The sequence below is a fragment of the Juglans microcarpa x Juglans regia genome, chromosome 6S (genome assembly GCF_004785595.1).
Source record: "Juglans microcarpa x Juglans regia isolate MS1-56 chromosome 6S, Jm3101_v1.0, whole genome shotgun sequence".
Classification (NCBI taxonomy): domain Eukaryota; kingdom Viridiplantae; phylum Streptophyta; class Magnoliopsida; order Fagales; family Juglandaceae; genus Juglans; species Juglans microcarpa x Juglans regia.
Window position 1 is genome coordinate 6,709,508 of NC_054605.1, and position 20,818 is coordinate 6,730,325.

At 36.3% G+C, this 20,818-nt stretch overlaps 2 protein-coding genes across 2 annotated transcripts; one reads left to right on the forward strand and one right to left on the reverse strand.

Moving 5' to 3' along the window:
• Positions 1-12,985: 12,985 nt before the first annotated feature.
• On the forward strand, positions 12,986-15,332 carry LOC121237890 (pentatricopeptide repeat-containing protein At3g47530). The gene has a single exon (XM_041134814.1). The coding sequence runs from the start codon at positions 13,301-13,303 to the stop codon at positions 15,119-15,121; it is 1,821 nt and encodes a 606-aa protein (XP_040990748.1). The 5' UTR covers positions 12,986-13,300; the 3' UTR covers positions 15,122-15,332.
• A 2,292-nt stretch (positions 15,333-17,624) lies between these two features.
• LOC121236569 lies at positions 17,625-20,182 on the reverse strand. Its single transcript, XM_041133018.1, has 5 exons — positions 20,045-20,182; positions 19,282-19,777; positions 18,952-19,161; positions 18,540-18,718; positions 17,625-18,431 (listed from the first exon to the last, which is right to left on the reverse strand). Exons 1-5 carry the CDS (start codon positions 20,180-20,182, stop codon positions 17,625-17,627), a joined length of 1,830 nt encoding a protein of 609 aa, XP_040988952.1.
• Between the last annotated feature and the right edge of the window lie 636 nt (positions 20,183-20,818).

Sequence of the window (20,818 nt, forward strand, 5' to 3'; positions counted from 1 at the left end):
CTTAATTCTATTTTCAATGTAGGGTTATCAAACATCTTGGTCGAGTATGTGTTTTGGAAAAAACAAGGTTTAGTACGGAAAAAACATCTCAAAACCAATATGCTAAATGGTAAGGGCCACAATGATTCAACCATTGGAAAGGGCCAAAGCAGTGGGGCTTTAATCATCTTAAAGGAAATCAAGTAATACAGGATGAGAATCTTGATGAAGCTGCACATGATCAGCATTCTGGAAGTTACAACAAGATTGCAGTAGTTGATGATGAAGGAAAACAAAAATTCTATCTTGAGCAACAAAGGCAAGATGAGATTATAAAAGACTAGACAAGAAGTCAACAACAAGAGGGATATAAGGTATCTTTGAGAGGGTATAGCGAGGATTCTCATTTGCAACACAATTTTATAGGAAAGGACCCGTGTCATGTGATCCAAAAATTCCTGAATTAATTGGTTGTAAATTATGTCTATAAATATTGATTGTAGAAACATTGGAAATAGTGAGATGAAATAATATACAATTCAAATGAAAGGTCTTCTTTCAGAACTTCTGTCGAACATATGATGGGCATGATTTTCATAGTTTCAATACGGTAAGCAGAGCCGCATAAGACTCACGTCTACAATTTTTTTTTCTCTTTATTCTTTCTACCCAGCTGCCTCCATGGCCAATCCAACCTCCTCTGATATTTCCTCACCTACTCCTCCTCCCACCACCATTAATCCCAATCTACTCACCTCAGCAACACACTTCATAACTATAAAATTAAGTATTGACAATTACCTGTTGTGGAAGGCTCAAATGGTGCCTTTCCTCAAAGGCCATCAACTCTTTCATCATGTGGATGGTTCAAGCCCCATACCTCCTCCCATGATTGATGGAGCCAAAAACTCAGATTATGCAAAATGGGTGCTTGTCGACCAGATAATCCTCTCTACTTTAAACTTGTCACTTTCCAAGCAAGTCCTTGCCCAGGTGTTTGATCTCTCCTTGAGAGCTTGTTTGCCGCACAATCTAGTGCACACATAATGCAAACAACATATCAACTGGCCACTTTAAAGAAAGGCCTTGAATCCATTACGGATTATTTCCACAAAGCCAAAGCACTTGTAGCCCCCATGGGAGCTGCAGGACAACCTCCCTCAGATTCTAAGTTCTCTATTTTCCTTCTTGCTGGTCTTGGCATAGATTATGACTCTATTGTGACCTCTTTACAACTAGAGCTGACCCTCTCTCCCCTCATCAAATATACAGCTTTCTCCTTAACCATGAGTCTCGTCTAGCACAACAAACTCATACTCTGCTCATTGCCAACCTGCTCATAGCCCAACTCACGACCACAAAGCATTTGACTCTCTCTTCTGCATCTTACCATCCAAACAATAAGGGTAGAGGCACTAGGAATTTTCGGGTCGACGTGGTCCAAGAAGAGGCTTTCTTCACTCATTCTCCAATAGATCTGACAATTGTCCCGTGTGTCAAGTTTGCAATAAACCTGGACACTCGGCTCTAATTTGTCATCACTGATTCAATTAGAGTTACCAATCCTCTACACCGTCTTCATTCTTAGCCAACCTGACCAGCACTGCCTCACCCCTCTCTCATATTAACTTGTGTTTTTCTGATACAACAACAACATCTCATTTTACACCTAACCCCACCAATCTCAACTTGGATTCTATATCTTATCAAGGCTCAGACCAAGTAAATCTTGGAGATGGCTCCACCATGCCGATTCAGCACACGGGATCTGCCAATCCTGACACTTCCTCTGGCAACTTCTTACTCTCTCAACTTTTACATGTTCCTTCCCTCACTAGAAATTTACTTTCAGTCTGCCAGTTTTGTGAAGATAATAGTGTTTATTTTGAGTTTCATTCTACTTCTTTCTTTGTGAAGGATTCTCACACACATGCGGTACTTTTTCAGGGCATCGTTAAAGACGGATTGTATGTTCTTGCTACTGAGTCCACACCATCATCCATCCCTTTTCAAGCTAATACTGGTGAGCGCACTTCCACTGATTACTGGCACTATCGACTTGGTCACCTATCGCCACGCATCACCAACCTCATACTTAGGCATTTTCAACTTCCTGTGCTTTCCAACAAAATTGTTCAGCCATGCTTTTCATGTTTTTAGTCCAAAGCTCATTCTCTTCCGCATCTATCCTCATCATCCAAGTCTAAGCAAGCATTTGATTTAATGTTCCTAGATGTATGAGGTCCGGTCCCAATGTTATCTTCAAATGGTTGTAAATTTTATTTTTCTATAATAGATGACAATACATTTATATTTGGCTTTTTCCCATGCAATCCAAATTCAATGTGTTCTCAATTTTTCTTATCTTTATGCAATTTGTTTCAAATTATGTCTCCACAAAAATTAAATCTATCCAATCAGAATTAGGGGCTGAATTTTGACCACTTCAAAAAATTCTTCATGACCAAGGAATTATACATCGATTTACTTGTCCTTATTCTCATGCTCAGAATGGGACGATTGAGCGACCTCATAGGCACATAGTTGAAACGGGTCTCTCATTACTTGCTCATTCCTCTATGCCATTTAAATATTGGTCAGAAGCTTTGCAAACTTTGGTTTATTTGATTAATCAAATGCCCACTCCTGTTTTACAAAACATATCACATTTTCAAGTTTTATTTGGGAAAATTCCTGATTATAAATTTCTTCGAGTTTTTGGGTCAACTTGTTGACCCAATTTGTGTCCTTTTAATAGATATAAAATGGATCTACGATCCAAACTTTGTATTTTTATGGGCTATAGTCTTGACCATAAGGGCTAATTTATCTTCATCTACCATCAGGCCGGACCTATATTTCTAGAGACATTTTATTTAAAGAAAATCAGCTTCCCTTTTCAACCCAGTCCAACTCCGGCTCTAACCCAACCCAACATGCAACTTCTCCTCAGTCAATGAGTGTTCTTTCTCATCTCTTACTCTTTGCTCCTCCCAAAATCTATCTCAATAATTTAAGCTCATCACTAGCGAACTCTTCTCACACGGAATTCACAGTCCCTACCATATCCATTCAACAGCAACACAACTTTGGCCCATCAATTCTCAACCCAGACTATAGCCCAGCCCCTTCACAAATTCACTTATCCGAACCTAACACCCCTCTTGTTCACTCCACGTCATCCACTAGGGGTGAAACCGTCCAGTTATAGACAAAATTTATGACCCAACCGGTATGTACCGATTTTACATTTTTCAAAACCGATTACGTACCGGTTACCTTCCTAAACTGATATCTCTGATTTTACCGGCACAGTCCTATCCGATCGGATTTTCTGGTTAGACAATGCAATCCATATACACAAATTGTCAAACACACACACACACACAAACACACATACAAATTCAAAAGAGTTAATCCATATACACAAACTGTCAAACACACACACGCACACACTGACACACACACACAGACATATACACAAACACACACAGACACACAAACACATAAATTCAAAAAAATTAATCCATATACACAAACTGTCAAACACACACACACACAGACATCTACATATACACAAATACACACAGACATCTACATATACACAAACACACACAGACACGCAAACACTAGCCATTAGCAACTTGCGGACTCAAGTTGACGCATATTGAGGGGGGAATAACATTAATAATGGTAGATCATTAGCATAGAAGCTTCCTAGCCTAAATAAACTGTATCAACAATGACAATTAACTTGAAGCAACAAGATTAAACACTTCAAAAAACTAATCTACAAAAACAACCAACCTAATGGCTTCCCATATATAGGCTACTAATACTTCGATCAAAACATCAATGACTGAACACTATTCGAAATAAAGAAGATTAAAAATATTATAAATGGCACAAACTAAACGTTGACTTGAGAGAGGGGCAGCACAACATTGAGAACTTGGGAGAGGGGCCGACGACAAGATGTGTGACAGAGACTCAGAGAGTGAGGCAAAGATACAGAGACGAGACTCGAAAGGGTACAGACTGAGAGGCAAAGTCGTTGAGAGGCAGAGACTGAGGAAGAGAGGGGTGCCGATGGAGGGATTGGAGGATGTGACGGAGGCTGTTACATGCGGTGCAGTTCCACTTAACAGAGGCTTTGGAGGGGCTGGGCTACTGGTCCCTAGAGGAGGGCACTACGCTAGGGTTTCTGAGGGAGGGGGTGGGAAACTGAAATGTATTCTTAAGTCTGAAAGTAAAGTGATTTCTGAGGGAGGGGGGTTTGGGGGGAACGGAATCTGAGGGGTTTGGGGGAAACGACACCGTTTCTTTAATTTCTTATAGTGATTTAATACCATATAATACTATATATATATAGTTATATATATTTTGTTATAGTGATTTAACCTATTAAAAAAATTGTTATAGACTTATAGTGATTTATATAGTGATTTATTGATTTATATGTAATACTATAGTATATTAGTATAGTATTAGTTATAGTGATTTAATATAACAATATTAACAATATTAGTATAACTATAACATAGTCAATATTAGACTATAACTAATATATATACTAATACTAATAATCTAATTTTGACTATATAATAGTATTTGTTATATATTAGTGTAGCTATATAATATATTAAACTATATAATAGTATTAATATTATACTATTAGTATAGTTATATATTAGTATTAGTTATAAACTAATAGTGATTTAGTATAATTATATTAGTATAACTATAGTCTATATATTGACTATTATTATTAGAATAACTATATATTAGTATTAGTTATAGTTATATAGTATAGTAGACTATATAATAGTGTTAATATTAGACTATTAGTATAGCTATTAGCTATATATTAGTATTAATTATAGTAATTTAGTATAGCTATATTATTATAATTATAACTATAGTCTATATTAGACTATTATTATTAGAATAACTATATCATTATTTTATATGTGATTATTTAGTACAGTGATTTATATACTAATAGTAATAGTAATATAGTATTAGACTATTAGTATTAGGTCATAAAATGTAATAATATTGAGAATTTATTAGACCATCAAAATTTAGTAATAATATCCTAGTGATTTTATTTCTTTTTTGGTTCATACTTCTTATGATAAAATGTTATTAATAATTTAATATATATATATATATTTTCTGTTTAAACTATATTATCAATTAAATTTTCATCTTTATGATTAAATTTTTATTTTATAAATTATAATAACATTATCTTATATATAATTATATTAATAACATATGATCAAATAAATTACAAATGTTCATATTTATAATTAACATTTTATGTTATAATTTAATAAATTATAATATGAAATTATTTCATATATTATATATAAAAATTTAATATATAATTATATATTATATATAAAACTTATATATATAATATTAATTTATATTTTTTTCCCAATCGGTCTGGTCCCATAAACCATGGAACCGAGACCGGACCAGGTTCGGCTGGTTTTTCGGTTACAAGAACGGGTCCCAAACCAGATCGATTCAAAACCTGGCCAACTAGTCTAGACTGGTTTTCTGGTTTAAATTTACACCCCTATTGTCCTCCTTCCACAAACTCTCCTCAAAGAAATGCCCCTACATCTGGGACTCCTCTAGCACCGCTCGGGACTTTCACAAATGGTGGTTCCTCCGTTACATCCATCCATCCCATGACCACTCGGAGTAAGGTAAACATTCGAAAACCACTTATTTGTATGGATGGTACAATTCCCTAGCCACCACGAAATCACTCCACTTCACTCATAACCCATGCACCCATGCTGGTTCCTGAGGAACACACCTCATACACAGAGGCTATGAAATTCCCTAAGTGGCGTGAGGCTATGCAATCTGAGTTTCATGCTTTGTTAAATAACCATACGTGAGATCTTGTTCCTCCATTTGGCTCCTTTAATGTTTTCAGTCCAAAATGGATACTTAAAACAAAAAGGAAGGCTGATGGAACACTTGAAAGGCGCAAGGCACCCCTTGTTGCCAAAGGTTTTCATTAGCAACTAGGGGTTGACTATTCTGAAACTTTTTCTCCGGTGGTTAAGCCCACCATAATCCAGATTATCCTATCTATAGTTGTTTTCTTAAATTGGTCACTGCAGCAATTGGACATACAAAAGACCTTTTTACATGGTGATTCGGAAGAGGTTGTTTATATGCAACAACCCACTAGGTTTGTGCATCCTGAGTATCCTTCATATGTGTGTAAGTTAAGAAATGCCATCTATGGTCTCAAACAGGCTCCTCGAGCCTAGTTTTCAAAACTCAGTAACAAATTGTTTTCCTTGGGCTTTCAAGAGTCTAAATCTGATACCTCACTATTTATTTATAGATCTGCTTCTCATGTTATTTTTGTTCGTATTTATGTGGATAACTTCATTGTTACGAGGTCTAATTCTAATCTAATTTTTGAGTTCATATTTACTCTTGGTGCCTCCTTTCCTGTCAAGCATCTAGATCAGTTACATTATTTCCTAGGTGTTCAAATTTTTTGAAATAATGAGGGGTTGTTTCTTAGTCAATCTAAATTCATTTTGGATTTGTTACACAGAGCAAACATGCACCAACCAAAACATGTGTCAACCCTTATGCCTGTCACCACTAAACTTTCGGGCTTTGACAGTCTTACCTTTGAAGATCCTCTTACATATAGGAGTGTTGTAGGTAGCCTTTGGTATTTAGCGTTTACTCATCCTGATATATCCTTTGTTGTCAACAAAGTCTGCCAATATATGCACAATTCCAAAATTTCACACTGACAAGCAATTAAGTGAATCCTTAGGTACTTTAGATCCACTTCTCACTTTGGTCCGTTTTTCCCTAAATCATCTCCATGTACACTCTCTACTTTCTTTGATGCTGACTGGGCTGATTGCCTTGACGATAGAAAATCTACTAGAGGTTTTTGTATCTTTGTTGGCTCTCACTTGGTCTCTTGGGGCTCTAAAAAGCAGCCTACCATTGTTAGATCTTCAACTGAGGCTGAATGCCAAGAAGGACGAAGAAGATATGGTAGATTGCTGACCTAGTAGTTCTTGTAACGTTTGCAAAACGACAATCAGTAGCACTTGGATAACGATGACAGGGCTCAGCCAGAAAAGACAGAAGCAATGGACGAATGTTGTGAAGGAAGAAAATTGTTAATACTTAAAAGGTCAAAGTAGTAGGTCTAAGAACATCCTTATTAGATCATGTAAAAAAAAAAATGAAGAGTTTGGCTAATAAAGCTAAAACATATATTGCATTGGATTATGCAAATATAAATTAAGATGATTTTTAGCTACACTAAATTATTGTTGTGTGTCATATTTGGTTTTAACTATAACTAGACCAAATTGAATAAGAAATATTTTCTTAACTCTGAACACTCTCTCTCTTCCTCTATCGAAATGTTTTGTTTTAGAAATGAAATCCTGCTGACCTCTCTCTCTCTCTCTTGGTGAACTAGAGACTAAAATATTTTCCCGAACTCATTAGATGAAGATAATTACGTTTGTTATTAGAAAGTTCTTGCAACGCAGAATTTCATCCTTTTTTTTTGTGGTTATAATTTTGTGTTGATGTAATTTATTGACTTTTAAGGTTACTTAGAAATATGTGATATTTCTAATTAATAAAAAAGAATGAAAAACAATATTTCCCTATAGTTCTTAATTTAAAAATAAAAAAACTTAATAGGAAAAATAATTTAGAAAAAATATTATTATTAAATTAATAATATTTTATTATTTTTTGCTAATAAATGGATAATTCAATGTGAGAATAGGTTTTAAGTAGAATAGCCAAATACAAAATCATGTGATATTATGTAAATTTTGCATTTACATTTACATTTACATAATCTAATGAAGATAAGAGCATTAGCATTTGATTGACCATTATATTCTTCAAATTTTGACTAATATGTAGGTTTTTCACTTTTAGCTAATCATTCAAAAGTTGAAATCTACATTAGATTAGTCATTACACTCTCAATAATAATAAAATATTATTATTTTTTATTATTTATATTTTTTTAATTAATTTTTTTTTATTTTCATAATCTTCAATAACCTCCAATAATCATATTCATTTTCATTTTCACAATCTAATAATCTATAATATAATAATCTCATATATATATATAGATGGCCGTAAAATCTCATATGAATAAAAATCTCATAACTATAATATAATAATTTCAAAAAATATTTTTAGACTTGCTATAGTTCTTTTCATATTTGAAAAGAGGAATAGATTTACTGTAACTTATATTTTAGATGAAAACAATTTAGCTAATTCAATGTGGAGTAAATATGGATGGTATTTGCTAAATTTGAAGATGAAAAAGTATTTGGTTAATCCAATGCCAATACTCTAACATGTCAGTTTGCTAACATGCATGGCTGCTGTCATGACAACCACTTATCACAATGATGTAGCACCGATACCATGCTAGAATTGTATTCTATATACCATTATGCATCTTTCAAAGTGGTTTAATACTTCCTGTATATAATAGGTTTAAAGCAATACAAAACCTCACACTAACGATATGAGACTAGTATTCCTTGGTAATTACCAAAAAAAAAAAAAAAAAGTAAAAAAAAAAAAAAGACATTCATATCTTCCACGGTTGCAGCTTGAGAAATCCCCCCCAAAAAAAAAAAAAAAAAAAAAAAAAAGAAGGTATTCCTTTACAAAATCCATTAAGAAATTAAAAAGTGCTGACGTTGACCGACTTTGCCCTTGCTTTTGGCTTGGTCCCTAGTAATCTGTGTATGTATGTGATGGTGATTTCATGTAATTCTGGGGGCAACGTATTGAAAATAGTTTGTAATTCCAGTGCATTTTTTCTCGTAGCATTGCTAAAGCTCGTGCAAGTTCATGTAAGCTTTTTTGCTCGTAGCATTGCTGAATCTCATGTAACTTCGCTTTTTTTAATTGCCATTATATTCCACAAGTTGACGTCTTTGACGCATTCTTTTTTAAGTTTGGACTTGCTGCTGCTTTTTTACGTCTTTCTTCTTCTTCTTCCTTCTCCGCAAAGACTTAGTCCAAAAAGTTGACAACACACCAGGGTGGCCGTATCTAGTCTTCTAACTTTATTGGTGAAAATCCCATACAAACATTTATATGATTTTTTTTATTAAAAAAAAAAATTTAAGAAAAGAATAAAGACTTTTATTTTACGAAAATCATTTCTATCTTTAATTCGTATCGTATTAATAAACAGATGCCTTACATATTAACATTAGTGGGTGATTTGATATATGAACTCGCTTGTAAAAAGATTTTTTCTTTTTTTATAAAATATTATATTATGTATAATAGTTAATATTTAGTTATGATTAGATTACTCTTTTAACTTTATAAGGTACAAAATTATTGATTAATGTATTGTATTCAATATTTTATATTAATGCTCTATTTTCAATTGATAAAATGACTAATTTATTTATTTTTCTTTTCATATAGTGGTCCTAAATAGGATTATATTAATTTGATTACAAGTATACCCAATGACATTCTACGAGCAAATGTCTGCATTTGAAAAAAAATGACAATCTATTTTTGATGTAATTTAATATTTTTGATTGGGTTTTAAATTAAAGTAAGAAAAGACTGATATTTATTTATGGAGACCAACGGACATTAACAAAGAGACACATAATAAAAGGAAATGCTGTTTGACTTACAATTAATTTTTTTTTTTTTTTTTGATGATGGAAAAAAGGGAGGATGAGAAAAATTTAAGTTTGTATTATGGTATTTTCAGCCCAAAAGAGTTTTTGGTGCATTTAGACGTAATTGGGACTTCTTGATATAATTTGTAAGGTGCTGTTTGAATATTGAGTTGAGATGAGATACGTTAAGATAAAAGTTGAAAATTAAATAAAATATTAATAAAATATTATTTTTTAATATATTATTTCAGGATTTGAAAAAGTAGAATTGTTTATTATATTTTGTATAAAAATTTGAAAAAATTATAATAATAAAATAAGATGAGATGAGATAAGATAAAACACTTATTATATATAAACGGGCTAGCACTTCACTACATTTTGGTTTCCTAAATACTCCTATTTAGTTCATCAAAGGTTATAAAAAAGAAACTCATTTAGCATGCTAGCTAGGTTTCTCTATCTTTTTCTGTTTTGAGAGAGAAAAATGCTAGAACGCCCGAATGAGAGAGGCACAAAAAGCACGAAACCATGTCAGCACTCTAAAAACTCCCTTTTACCCTTGCATAAAACAACAATACCCCATTTTACCCATGTCAGTAGTCCCATTACCTGTCGTTGTGGTCGACCAGCAGTCCCTTAATGACGTCTTCGGACTTTTCACTCCTTAGAAAATGACTTTTTACAGTTTTTCACTAATCATGTCTTAGAAAAAATTGGAACGTACCCTTGCCCGAAGAATAGCAAATGTAATTACGTCCCTGTGCAAAGGTATGTTGCCCAGTAGTCCCATTATTTATTTTTCTTTTTTTTTTCATTTAATTTTTTAATCATCATAAACATTTTTTTTAAAATAAAAAATTCACAACATTATTAAAAAATAAATATTTAATTATTAAATAAAAAAAATTAAAAATAGTATCGGAAGAAATGCTCGGGACCCATTGTTGTGATCCCAAGAATTTTTGTTTATTTTATGTTTATACTACTATTAATTTCAATTAATTTTTGACAGGAACATTCTTCATTTTTGCAAGCATCTCTAGCTTAACCAATTCTTTCTATGTCTCTAACTACTTGACCAAAGAGATCTAGAAATATTATTTTGAAAAAAATAAGGAGGTGCAGTTTAATCATTTTGATAATAATGTAGTTCATTTTCTTGTTTTGTCTTCCTGTGTGCATGACTTTTATTCAATCGTGCAAATCTTTAAGAAAAATTCGAGAATGTACATAAAAATGATTTCTTTAAGGAAAAAAACACTGCAAATCTTGGCCATGGCTGCTGTTCTACATTTTTTCAAATTTTTTTAAGTTGTAGAAGGACTAAAGTGTACATATACAAATGAAGATAAAATAGATGCTATCAATTTAGTTAAAAATCACTAAGTACATATACAAGTGAAGATAAAATGTAAAAAGGGTAATCTCGGATTTTTTTTTTTAAAAAAAAATTGTTTACAGATCACTTACACACGTATTTTACCCAAAAGAAGAGAAATATTGCAATGTTGTGGATGGACGAATCGAGGGGGTGGGAGCTTCGGCTCCTTCCCCCTCCCTCCCTCTCTCCTCCCCGTCCCCTCTATGTTTTTGTATTTGTTGTGTTTTACAGGCTAAATAAGGGAGAATCGCGGATCTGGAATGTCCGGCGACTACAGATGAGCACGCGCCTCTCCATGGCGTTGCCCAGTCGCCGATCTTCAAGCTTACCGAAGGCGGCGCCTAACGGAAGGGCGAGTAGCTCGCACACGCAGTCAAAAGTTATCGGATGCGTTCGGTGAGGGGCTTTATCGCGTCGCCAGGAGGCCTTTGCCGTTGCCACGTGCGCCACTGGGACCTGTGAGTCCGAAACCTCCAAGATCGATTGACGGTTTCCTCCCAAGGTGGCATACGCGCCACAGCAGCCGCTTGGAGCATTGTCATTTTTCTGTTGTTTTAGTAGTTTTTCCTTTGTAATTTATTTCATGTCTTTTTTTTCCTTTTTAAAAAAATAAAAAATCTAAAAAATTTTATCCATTCGGACTTTGGTCCGAACGGTGTGATGTCTCCTCTCTGCTTAGGCAGTGTATGGGGTTGGTGTGCCCTACTCCGCTTAGTTGGGGTATGGGTTTTGTCACCTGGTTACTATTTTTCTGTCGGGGATAGAGATGTGCATGACAGATCTCTTAGACTTAGGTCTTTAGAGATCTGTCGTCTGGACTAGACCATGTCAATCCGGTAGTGTGCTGAGGAGCTATTAACGTTTGTAATTAACTTTTTAAGTCAAATTTATATGTCTTCTTTTATGAATGAAATGTGATCCATTTTATAAAAAAAAAAAAAAAAAACAAAAAGTATAGAAGCTTCAGTAGTTTTTTGACTTTTTAATTGTTTTATTTTATTTTTTTATTTGTTTTCCTCCTATACTTGTCAACCTTGGCACATTGGTGCATTTCGTGCTACACAGGGGTCTTCCCCAATGTTTTGAATACCGTACCGGACGTTGTATCGGTCAAGACACTAGAACGAAATATTTCGATATCGGTACCGTTTTGGGATAGCGTTTCGGGATAATATTTCGGGATAGTCGATATATGAATAAATTATATATATAAATTTATATAAAAATTATATTCTAAAATAATAGTCTATATATAAATAAATTATATATAAATACATATATATATATATAAATTATAAATAATCTAGTCTGAATTGGGGGTTAAAAAATAAACTTGTAGTTTAAAAAAATGAAAAAAAAAAACACAGGCCGAAATATCGGCCGGTACCGGCCGAAATATAGGCCGATATAGGCCGAAATTCAGGCCGGTACGGAACAGGTATAGTACCTGTACCGGCCGGACGGCCGAAACGAAAAATTTCGGCCGTACCGGCCGGTACAGTACGAAATTTAAAACACTGATCTTCCCTGTAGCATCATTCTTTGTGAGATTTGAATTGGAATATATGTATTTTTGCTCAGATATAGTAATTAAGTTAGTCTTAAAAAGAGAAGTGTTACATTGATATAGATTTTATAAAATTAAATTTATAAATTGAAGTAATTTTATGTGATTTATTTAGATCAATTAAGACTTGATATATGTCACCAAATTAACTTAATTAATAAATTTATGAATTTAATTTTATAAAATATCTTTCTCATTTTTCAATTAAAAAACGCCATTAGAAATCCAGAGAGGCTGCTGTGCAGAATTTATAAACGTCATCATTAGGTCAATCCTAGCAAGTCTTCCCTCTGGCCTTGCTCCAGCCATTGTGCTCTATTTTCTTATAAATGTTTTTGGGCGAAGCAGAAGAGGAATAGGGATTAAAAGTTAAAGAACCAGAGATGAACTTGTATTTATCAAGTCACCTACGTTCCCCCTCCGACGTACACACTCATTCTATTCCTACGTACGGCGGTACGAAGGTTTTAAGGCGACCAAGCTAAGAGATTAACTTGAGGCACCACTACCCGAACATCTGCATGTCATGAGTTATTCCCAACCCAGATGGACTTGTAATTCCTTGGAACTGTTTTCCCAGTGATGATGCTCCGTAAATGTCGAAGTGCAAAGAGACATGCTCAAATTACATGTCTACTCGATCTCTGAGACCAAAGAATGAAACTAATTCGCCTAATCGGACAAATTCCGCACTACCGCTCTCTCGCTACCGCTGCATTTCTCGCCTCTCAAACACTTGAAGAGGAACGACGGCAACTGCTTTCTCTAATAAAATCATGCACCCAGAAGACCCATTTGCTTCAAATCCACGCCCACCTCGTCTGTACAAGTCTTCTTCAAGACCCCACCATTTCCCTCAACTTCTTGTCCCGCCTGGCACTCTCTCCCGCACGAGACGTGGACTATTCCCGCCAGTTTTTTACTCAAATCTCGGACCCATTATCCTCTCACTACAACACCATGATCAGGGCCTACTCTATGAGCAATTCACCACTGGAGGGGTTTTTTATGTACCGAGAAATGAAACGGCAAAGCGTGCGTGTAAACCATTTTTCGTCTTCGTTTGCTATCAAGTCTTGTATTAAGCTTTCTTCATTGTTAGGGGGAGTTCAGGTTCACGCTAGGATTTTGACAGATGGGCACCAGTCTGATAGCCTATTGCTCACTAGTTTGATGGACTTGTATTCGTGTTGCGATAGGTGCGATGAAGCGTGTAAGGTGTTCGACGATATACGTGACAGAGATACCGTTGCTTGGAATGTGTTGATTTCTTGTTGCATGCGTAATAACAGGACCCGAGATGCAATGGGTTTGTTTGATATTATGCAGAGTGGCAGTGATGGATGTGAACCCGATGATGTCACGTGTTTACTTCTCTTGCAAGCATGCGCCCACTTGAATGCATTGGAATTTGGTGAAAAGATCCATGCTTACATTGGACAGCATGGTTATGGTGCTGCCGGCAAGTTGTGTAATTCTCTGATAACAATGTACTCACGTTGTGGGTGTTTGGAGAAGGCTTATGGGGTGTTTAAGGGAATGCGCAACAAGAATGTGGTTTCATGGAGTGCAATGATTTCAGGTTTAGCGATGAACGGGCATGGAAGAGAAGCTATTGAAGCATTTTGGGAGATGCAGAAATTGGGTATTCCACCAGATGATCAGACGTTTACTGGAGTTCTTTCTGCTTGCAGTCATTGTGGGTTAGTTGATGAGGGAATGATGTTTTTTGATCTTATGAGCAAAGAGTTTGGGATAGCGCCTAACACTCATCATTACGGATGCGTGGTAGATCTCTTGGGCCGTGCTGGTTTGCTTGATCAGGCATATCAACTTATACTTTCAATGTCAGTTAAGCCAGATTCAACAATGTGGAGAACCTTACTTGGGGCTTGCCGAATTCATGGTCATGTTACCCTTGGAGAACGTGTGGTTGGACATTTGATTGAACTTAAGGCTCAAGAAGCTGGGGATTATGCTTTGTTGTTGAATGTTTATTCCTCAGCTGGCAAGTGGGACAAGGTAATGGAAGTGAGAAAATTTATGCAGGAGAAAGCAATACAAACCATGCCTGGCTGTAGCACCATTGTTTTGAAGGGAGTAGTGCATGAGTTTGTCGTGGATGATGTTTCACATCCACGAAAGGGTGAGATTTATGAGATTCTGAATGAGATTAATCAGCAGCTAAAGATAGCCGGTTATGTTGCTGAAGTTTCCGCTGAATTGCACAATTTGGGTGCTGAAGAAAAAGGAGATGCGCTCTCTTATCACAGTGAGAAATTGGCTATTGCATTTGGGGTTCTTTCAACTCCACCTGGCACAACAATCCGAGTGGCCAAGAATCTTCGTACCTGTATTGATTGCCACAATTTTGTAAAGGTTCTCTCGGGTGTTTATAACCGAGAGGTGATTGTTAGAGATCGCACCCGGTTTCATCATTTTAAAGAAGGACGTTGCTCCTGCAATGACTATTGGTAAGAATATTTGGGGTAGGAGGAACACTTAACATAAACCTCCAGCAAATAAGACATATGCTTTTGCTACGAGTCTGGTGGTGTTTATTGGTTCCTTGACGAATTGCTTCATTGGATACAACATTGAGCATAACATTCTCAATTTTATGAGCTGTTGAAATAATGCCTCTCCTGCTGGAAAATCTGATAAATCAAATTGCGGATCGTGACATGGATCTTCTTGAACTTTCTGCTTATGGCAAAACATGCATGGCATATTATGAAACATCAACTAAATAATACATGTTGCTGAAATCCATAGTAATAAAATAAAAAATTACAATGAAATAGGAATTGAAGTAAAACTATTTGGCTAAGGCACGTAAATCTCGCTCTATTTAAGAAGACTCAAGCCATCGATGATAGACCTCCAATGTGATGGAAAATGGGGAAAAAAGAGCTGCTGTTATAAGTGGCGGATGTAACAGCAACTCTATTAAAATATTAAAATCTAATAGCAAGAAAAGTTGTCATATGTGCGTCCTATTTTAACAATGTGTTTGAACATAGAAGATGTTGTGCGCGTCTTCGCTTGCACGCAATAATTAATGGGACTCACAATTGGACGGTTAAATAACATACTCTCTCTCTCTCTCTCTCTCTCTCTCTCTCTCTCTAATAATCAAGCAAGCATAATAGAGTAATAGGCTCATATTACATAGTTAGGGGGTGGATCCATTCCACTATCTATCAAGACATCTAGGAAGAGTTACTAAGTGTGGATGACCGATGATAAGATTGGTCGCGGTCCATTGCACAATTGAATGTGTGCATTAGTTTGTGATCGATGAATTTTATGAACTTTTCAATGATCAAAGGATTTCAATTCATCAAATGATTTTAATTCGAGATGAATATCCTCCATGATCGGTAAAATTTTCCAGTCTGTTGTGATGTTAGCATGTTCGACGGTTGTTGTGACTTTAAGAGAATCTCCTTCTAAATTGATTGATTTGAGATGGAGAGGTGTTGCAGGTTGTACTGCTTTTAGTGTTGCAGTAGCTTTACCTATGCTTCGATTGGCTGATTCAAGTTTTGATGTCCAAGCTTCTAGAGCTTTTCCTTTTGAGTTGTGGTGGTAAATTGCTGCTTTCATCGTGAAAGTGTCCCTAACAGTTGCATCAAAGCTTAAACTATAGAAGTTGATGGGGGGAGGAGTCCATTTATGAGGACATAGATGGTGAAGTTTCTTTCCCCTTGTTTGTATGTATTCTCAATAAAGCATTGCAAGGAGAAGGCTAATTCTCCAAATTTCAGACTTGATCACCCATGATTTGGTCATGGATGGTCCTTCTACATCACACCTACTGTTCGCAAATGACTTTAGCCATCTTTGGAAAAGCCATAGAAAGAGGAGCACAAGCAATCTCAACATGCTTAGAAAAATACACGTCATGGTCAGGCCAAAAATTCAACTCGAAGAAATCTTCTCTGTTCTTCAGCTGCAACACTCCCCCACCAATCAAGAACTCTATAACCAGAATTCTCCCATACAAACTGTCTACTTGTCAAATGAAGTATTAGGCATTGCCAGTTACGCTGGGCAAGAACAAAAATAGCCATTACCATGAATTGCAAGATAGAATCTACAAAAAATTAGAAGGATGGGAATCTAACCTCTTGTCACAAGTTGGACACATCTTGTTAATTAGGTTAGTTGCTAGTTCAATTCTCTCCTACTCATTGACTTCCTTTATTCGTCCTAAATCAATATGTCGTTCTTTAGACTCTCATTTTAAAAATTTTTGGTGGGGCTTTCTAGAATCTCGTAAGCATCATTTCATACCAAAATCTTGGAAATCTATATGTCAACCAAATTGTCCAGGAGGTCTTGGTTTCAAATCAATGGAAAGCCTAAACTTAATCTTACTTACCAAAACTAGTTGGCTAATGAGTCAAATCAACCCAAATCTCTTGTAAGGTTCACTCAAGGACCTGCTGCAATTCTAGTAAACCTCTCGTAATCACAAGAAAACACAGGAAAGGAATGTTCAGATCAAGAAAGCAATGAGCAAGATTCCATTATGAAACTTGCAGAGAATCTTCGAGGGATTCTCAACCTCCAAATACAATTCTTCAAAAATGATTATTCAATGGAAAATAAGCTTCCCGCAGCACTGCTTATATACATGCAGGCTGAGATGAAGGAACCCCAAAACGCCAACAACAAAAGATAAAACGCAACTGTTAACAACTACAATATTCAAAATGCCCCGTTTCATTAAACTTTGACTCATGCAATGCAGCTGCCAGCACATTGAACGACACCTCCACAATAAGCCTCAAAACTCCCCATTTCATTAAAGACCTCATTCTATCAAAACCATTATCACTGCCCTCGAATTCCTTCTGCACTAAACTCCTTCAGCCTTCATAAGGACACTGCAGTTCTTCAAGGCCAGCCACAAGGCACCCGTGACAATCCCTCCTTCTTCAAGGCCTTGCCCACAAGGCACCCGTGACAAATACTAAAGGACTGTACCGAGTAAATGTGGATACAAGGACCTTAACTTCCATAGAGATTCCCAAGAACTATCTTCAAGAGAAGCCCCTAACCATTTCACCAAGACTTCTGTGGAGGCATGATTGCCTAACTTCTTCATTCGCCTATCAAGAATCAACTCAGGTTCAGGTTGCACATTGCCTTCAGCATCAACGGGTGGTAATGTTGGTAAAGGAGAGATCTGATCACCCAACTTTTTCTTCAAAGAGGAAACATGAAAAACAGGATGTATTTTAGAGGAAGAAGGTAAGTCCAACTTATATGCTACGGTCCCTATTTTCTGGATGACTTGGAAAGGGCCATAATACCTCGGAGCCAGTTTCATATTGTGCCTCATAGCCACAGACTTCTGTCTATAAGGCTGCAGCTTCAGAAAAACCCAATCCCCCACTTGAAAAACTCTCTCAGTCCTCTTCCTGTCAGCATATAACTTCATCATTTCTTGAGCCTTCTTCAAATTTTCCTTCAAAAGGGACAATACCTCCTCTCTAGATCTCAACTGATGATCCAGTTCAGCATTTGCAGTAGTGCTTGGAACATAAGAAATCAACCGAGGGGGTGGAATTCCATACAAGGCCTGAAAGGGTGAAAAACCAGTGGATGAGTGTACAGTAGTGTTATAACACCATTCAGCCATTGGTAGCCATTTACTCCAACTTTTTGGCTTGGACCCCACATAGGATCTCAAATAACCCTCCACACACTTATTCAAGGCTTCAGCTTGGCCATCTGATTGTGGATGATAGGCTGAGCTAAAAGCCAAAGTGGTTCCCTGCAGTTTAAACAATTCTGTCCAAAAAAGACTAGTAAAGACTGCATCTCGATCAGAGACAATAGTCTTTGGTAGGCCATGGAGCTTGAATACACCATTAAAAAAAACCTCAACTACTTTACAAGTTGTGTAGGGGTGAGTCAAAGGAAAAAAATGCCCAAACTTTGTCAATCTATCCACCACAGTTAAAATGACAGACATTCCATTTGAACTAGGGAGACCGACAATAAAGTCCATGGCAATATCAAGCCAAGGACTTTGAGGAATAGGCAAGGGCTGAAGTAACCCTGCAGGAAGAACAGTTTCATGCTTGTTCACTTGAAAAATTTGGCACTCCCTCACCAATTTTTTAATATCTTTCCTCATGCCTGGCAAAAAGAAAAATCCATCTTAGCCTTGTGTAATGTTTTATGGTAGCCCACATGACCTGCTTCTGGGCTGTGATGAATGTGTTGTAGAACTTTAGCATGAAATGGTGATGAAGGTACTATCACCAATTTTCCTTTCCTAAAAAGGAGACCTTTTTGTAGGGAGAATTCCTTAGAAACCTGTTGCCCCTGCTGCAAAGCCACAACCAGATTGGTTATATCACTAGAAAAAGCATAACTTTGTTTAAGTTCTTCTAACCACAAAGGAGTGGGAAAAGAGATAAGAGCCAATGTAGCTGATTCTTCTTCAGACTTCCTGGAAAGTGCATCAGCAACTTTATTGTCCCTGCCCCTTTTATATTCTACACGAAAATCATAACACATGAGCGTTGAGATCCACTTATGTTGAGCTTCAGTGGCCACTCTTTGCTCTAACAAGTGCTTCAAAGCCTATTGGTCAGTTTTGATCTTGAAAGACTGACCCAACAGATATGGTCTCCATTTCCCAACTGCACATACCAGTGCCAAGAATTCCTTTTCATAGGTAGACAAAAACAATGCTTTTCCCTTTAAGGCTTTGCTAAAGAAGGCTATTGGTTGGCTGTCTTGCATCAATACAGCTCCCAACCTAACTCCTGAAGCATCACACTCAATAGTATATTCCTTAGAAAAATCAGGAAGTCTTAAAATAGGAGGACTTGCAACAACAGCTTTTAATTCTTGGAAAGCCCTTTCAACTTCAAGAGACCACACAAAGGAGTTCTTTTTCAGCAACATTGTTAATGGGATAGCAATAGAACCATAGTTCTTGATGAACTTTCGATAATAGCCAGTAAGGCCCAAAAAGCCCCTCAATGCTTTTACTGTTTTGGGAACAGGCCAGTCCAACATAGAAGAAATCTTTGTAGGATCTGTCTTCACTCCAACTTCAGAAATAATATGTCCCAAGTAGTCTACCTCAGTCACCCCAAATCTGCACTTAGATTTTTTTGCAAATAATGTGTGCTACTGTAAAACAGATAAAACTAACTTCAAGTGCTCCAATTGTTCACCAAAATCTTGGTTGTAAACCAAGATATCATCAAAGAAGACCAAAACAAATTTTCGAAGGAAAGGTCTGAAAACATGATTCATCAATCCTTGAAAGGTGGTAGGTGCATTGGTAAGCCCAAAAGGCATTACCAAGAACTCATAGTGACCCTCATGAGTTCTAAATGCAGGTTTGGGAATGTCCTATTCTCTTACCCTTATTTGATGATAACCTGATCTAAGATCAAGTTTAGAAAAGAACTTAGCTCCATAAAACTCATCAAGTAACTCATCAATGACAGGAATTGGAAACTTGTCTTTAATAGTTTCTTGATTAAGGGCTCGATAATCCATACACATCCTCCAACTACTATCAGCTTTTTTAACAAGCATAACAGGTGATGAGAATGGGCTTTGGCTTCGTCTTATAACACCATTTGATAACAAGTCATGAACAATTTTCTCAATTTCAAATTTTTGATAATGAGGATACCTATAAGGTCTCACTGAAATTGGTAAACTATCCTCTTTCAACACAATCTGATGGTCAAAGGCTCTAGGGGGTGGCAACCTCACTGGTTCCTCAAACACTTAGCTGAACTGCTGTAGAACTTCTTCCAATTCAGGCTGAACTTCCACCTGCTTAACCTCAGGTTCTATTGCTACCAACTGCAAGAACCACCCTTGCTTCCTAACAGAAGAAGACTTAAGCACATTCACACCAGCTTCCCAATCAGTTACATGAGACATAAGACCCTGTAAAACTAGCTTCTTCCCAGCCACTTCAAACTGCATAGACATATCAGTAAAATTCCATTGGATATTAGCCAATGTTTTCAGCCACTGCACACCCAAAACAATGTCATAGCCCCCCAAAGTAAGAACATGGAAGGGAACTAGAAACTTAGTTCCTTGGACAGTTACCCACTCATCACATCTGCCCTGACTAAGTATTTTAGTGCCATCTGCCACTTTCACCTGAAGAGCCTC

What these genes read in the sequence shown, in the direction of transcription:
- LOC121237890 (XM_041134814.1), top strand. Translation starts at nt 13,301, where the DNA reads ATGAAACTAATTCGCCTAATCGGACAAATTCCGCACTACCGCTCTCTC.
- LOC121236569 (XM_041133018.1), bottom strand. Translation starts at nt 20,182, where the DNA reads ATGGATTATCGAGCCCTTAATCAAGAAACTATTAAAGACAAGTTTCCA. An exon ending in CAGGTTATCATCAAATAAGG is followed by an intron (nt 19,778 to 20,044) that starts GTAAGAGAATAG and finishes AAAAAATCTAAG; the next exon opens with TGCAGATTTGGGGTGACTGA. An exon ending in GGAATTCTCCCTACAAAAAG is followed by an intron (nt 18,719 to 18,951) that starts GTCTCCTTTTTA and finishes TTCTTCCTGCAG; the next exon opens with GGTTACTTCAGCCCTTGCCT.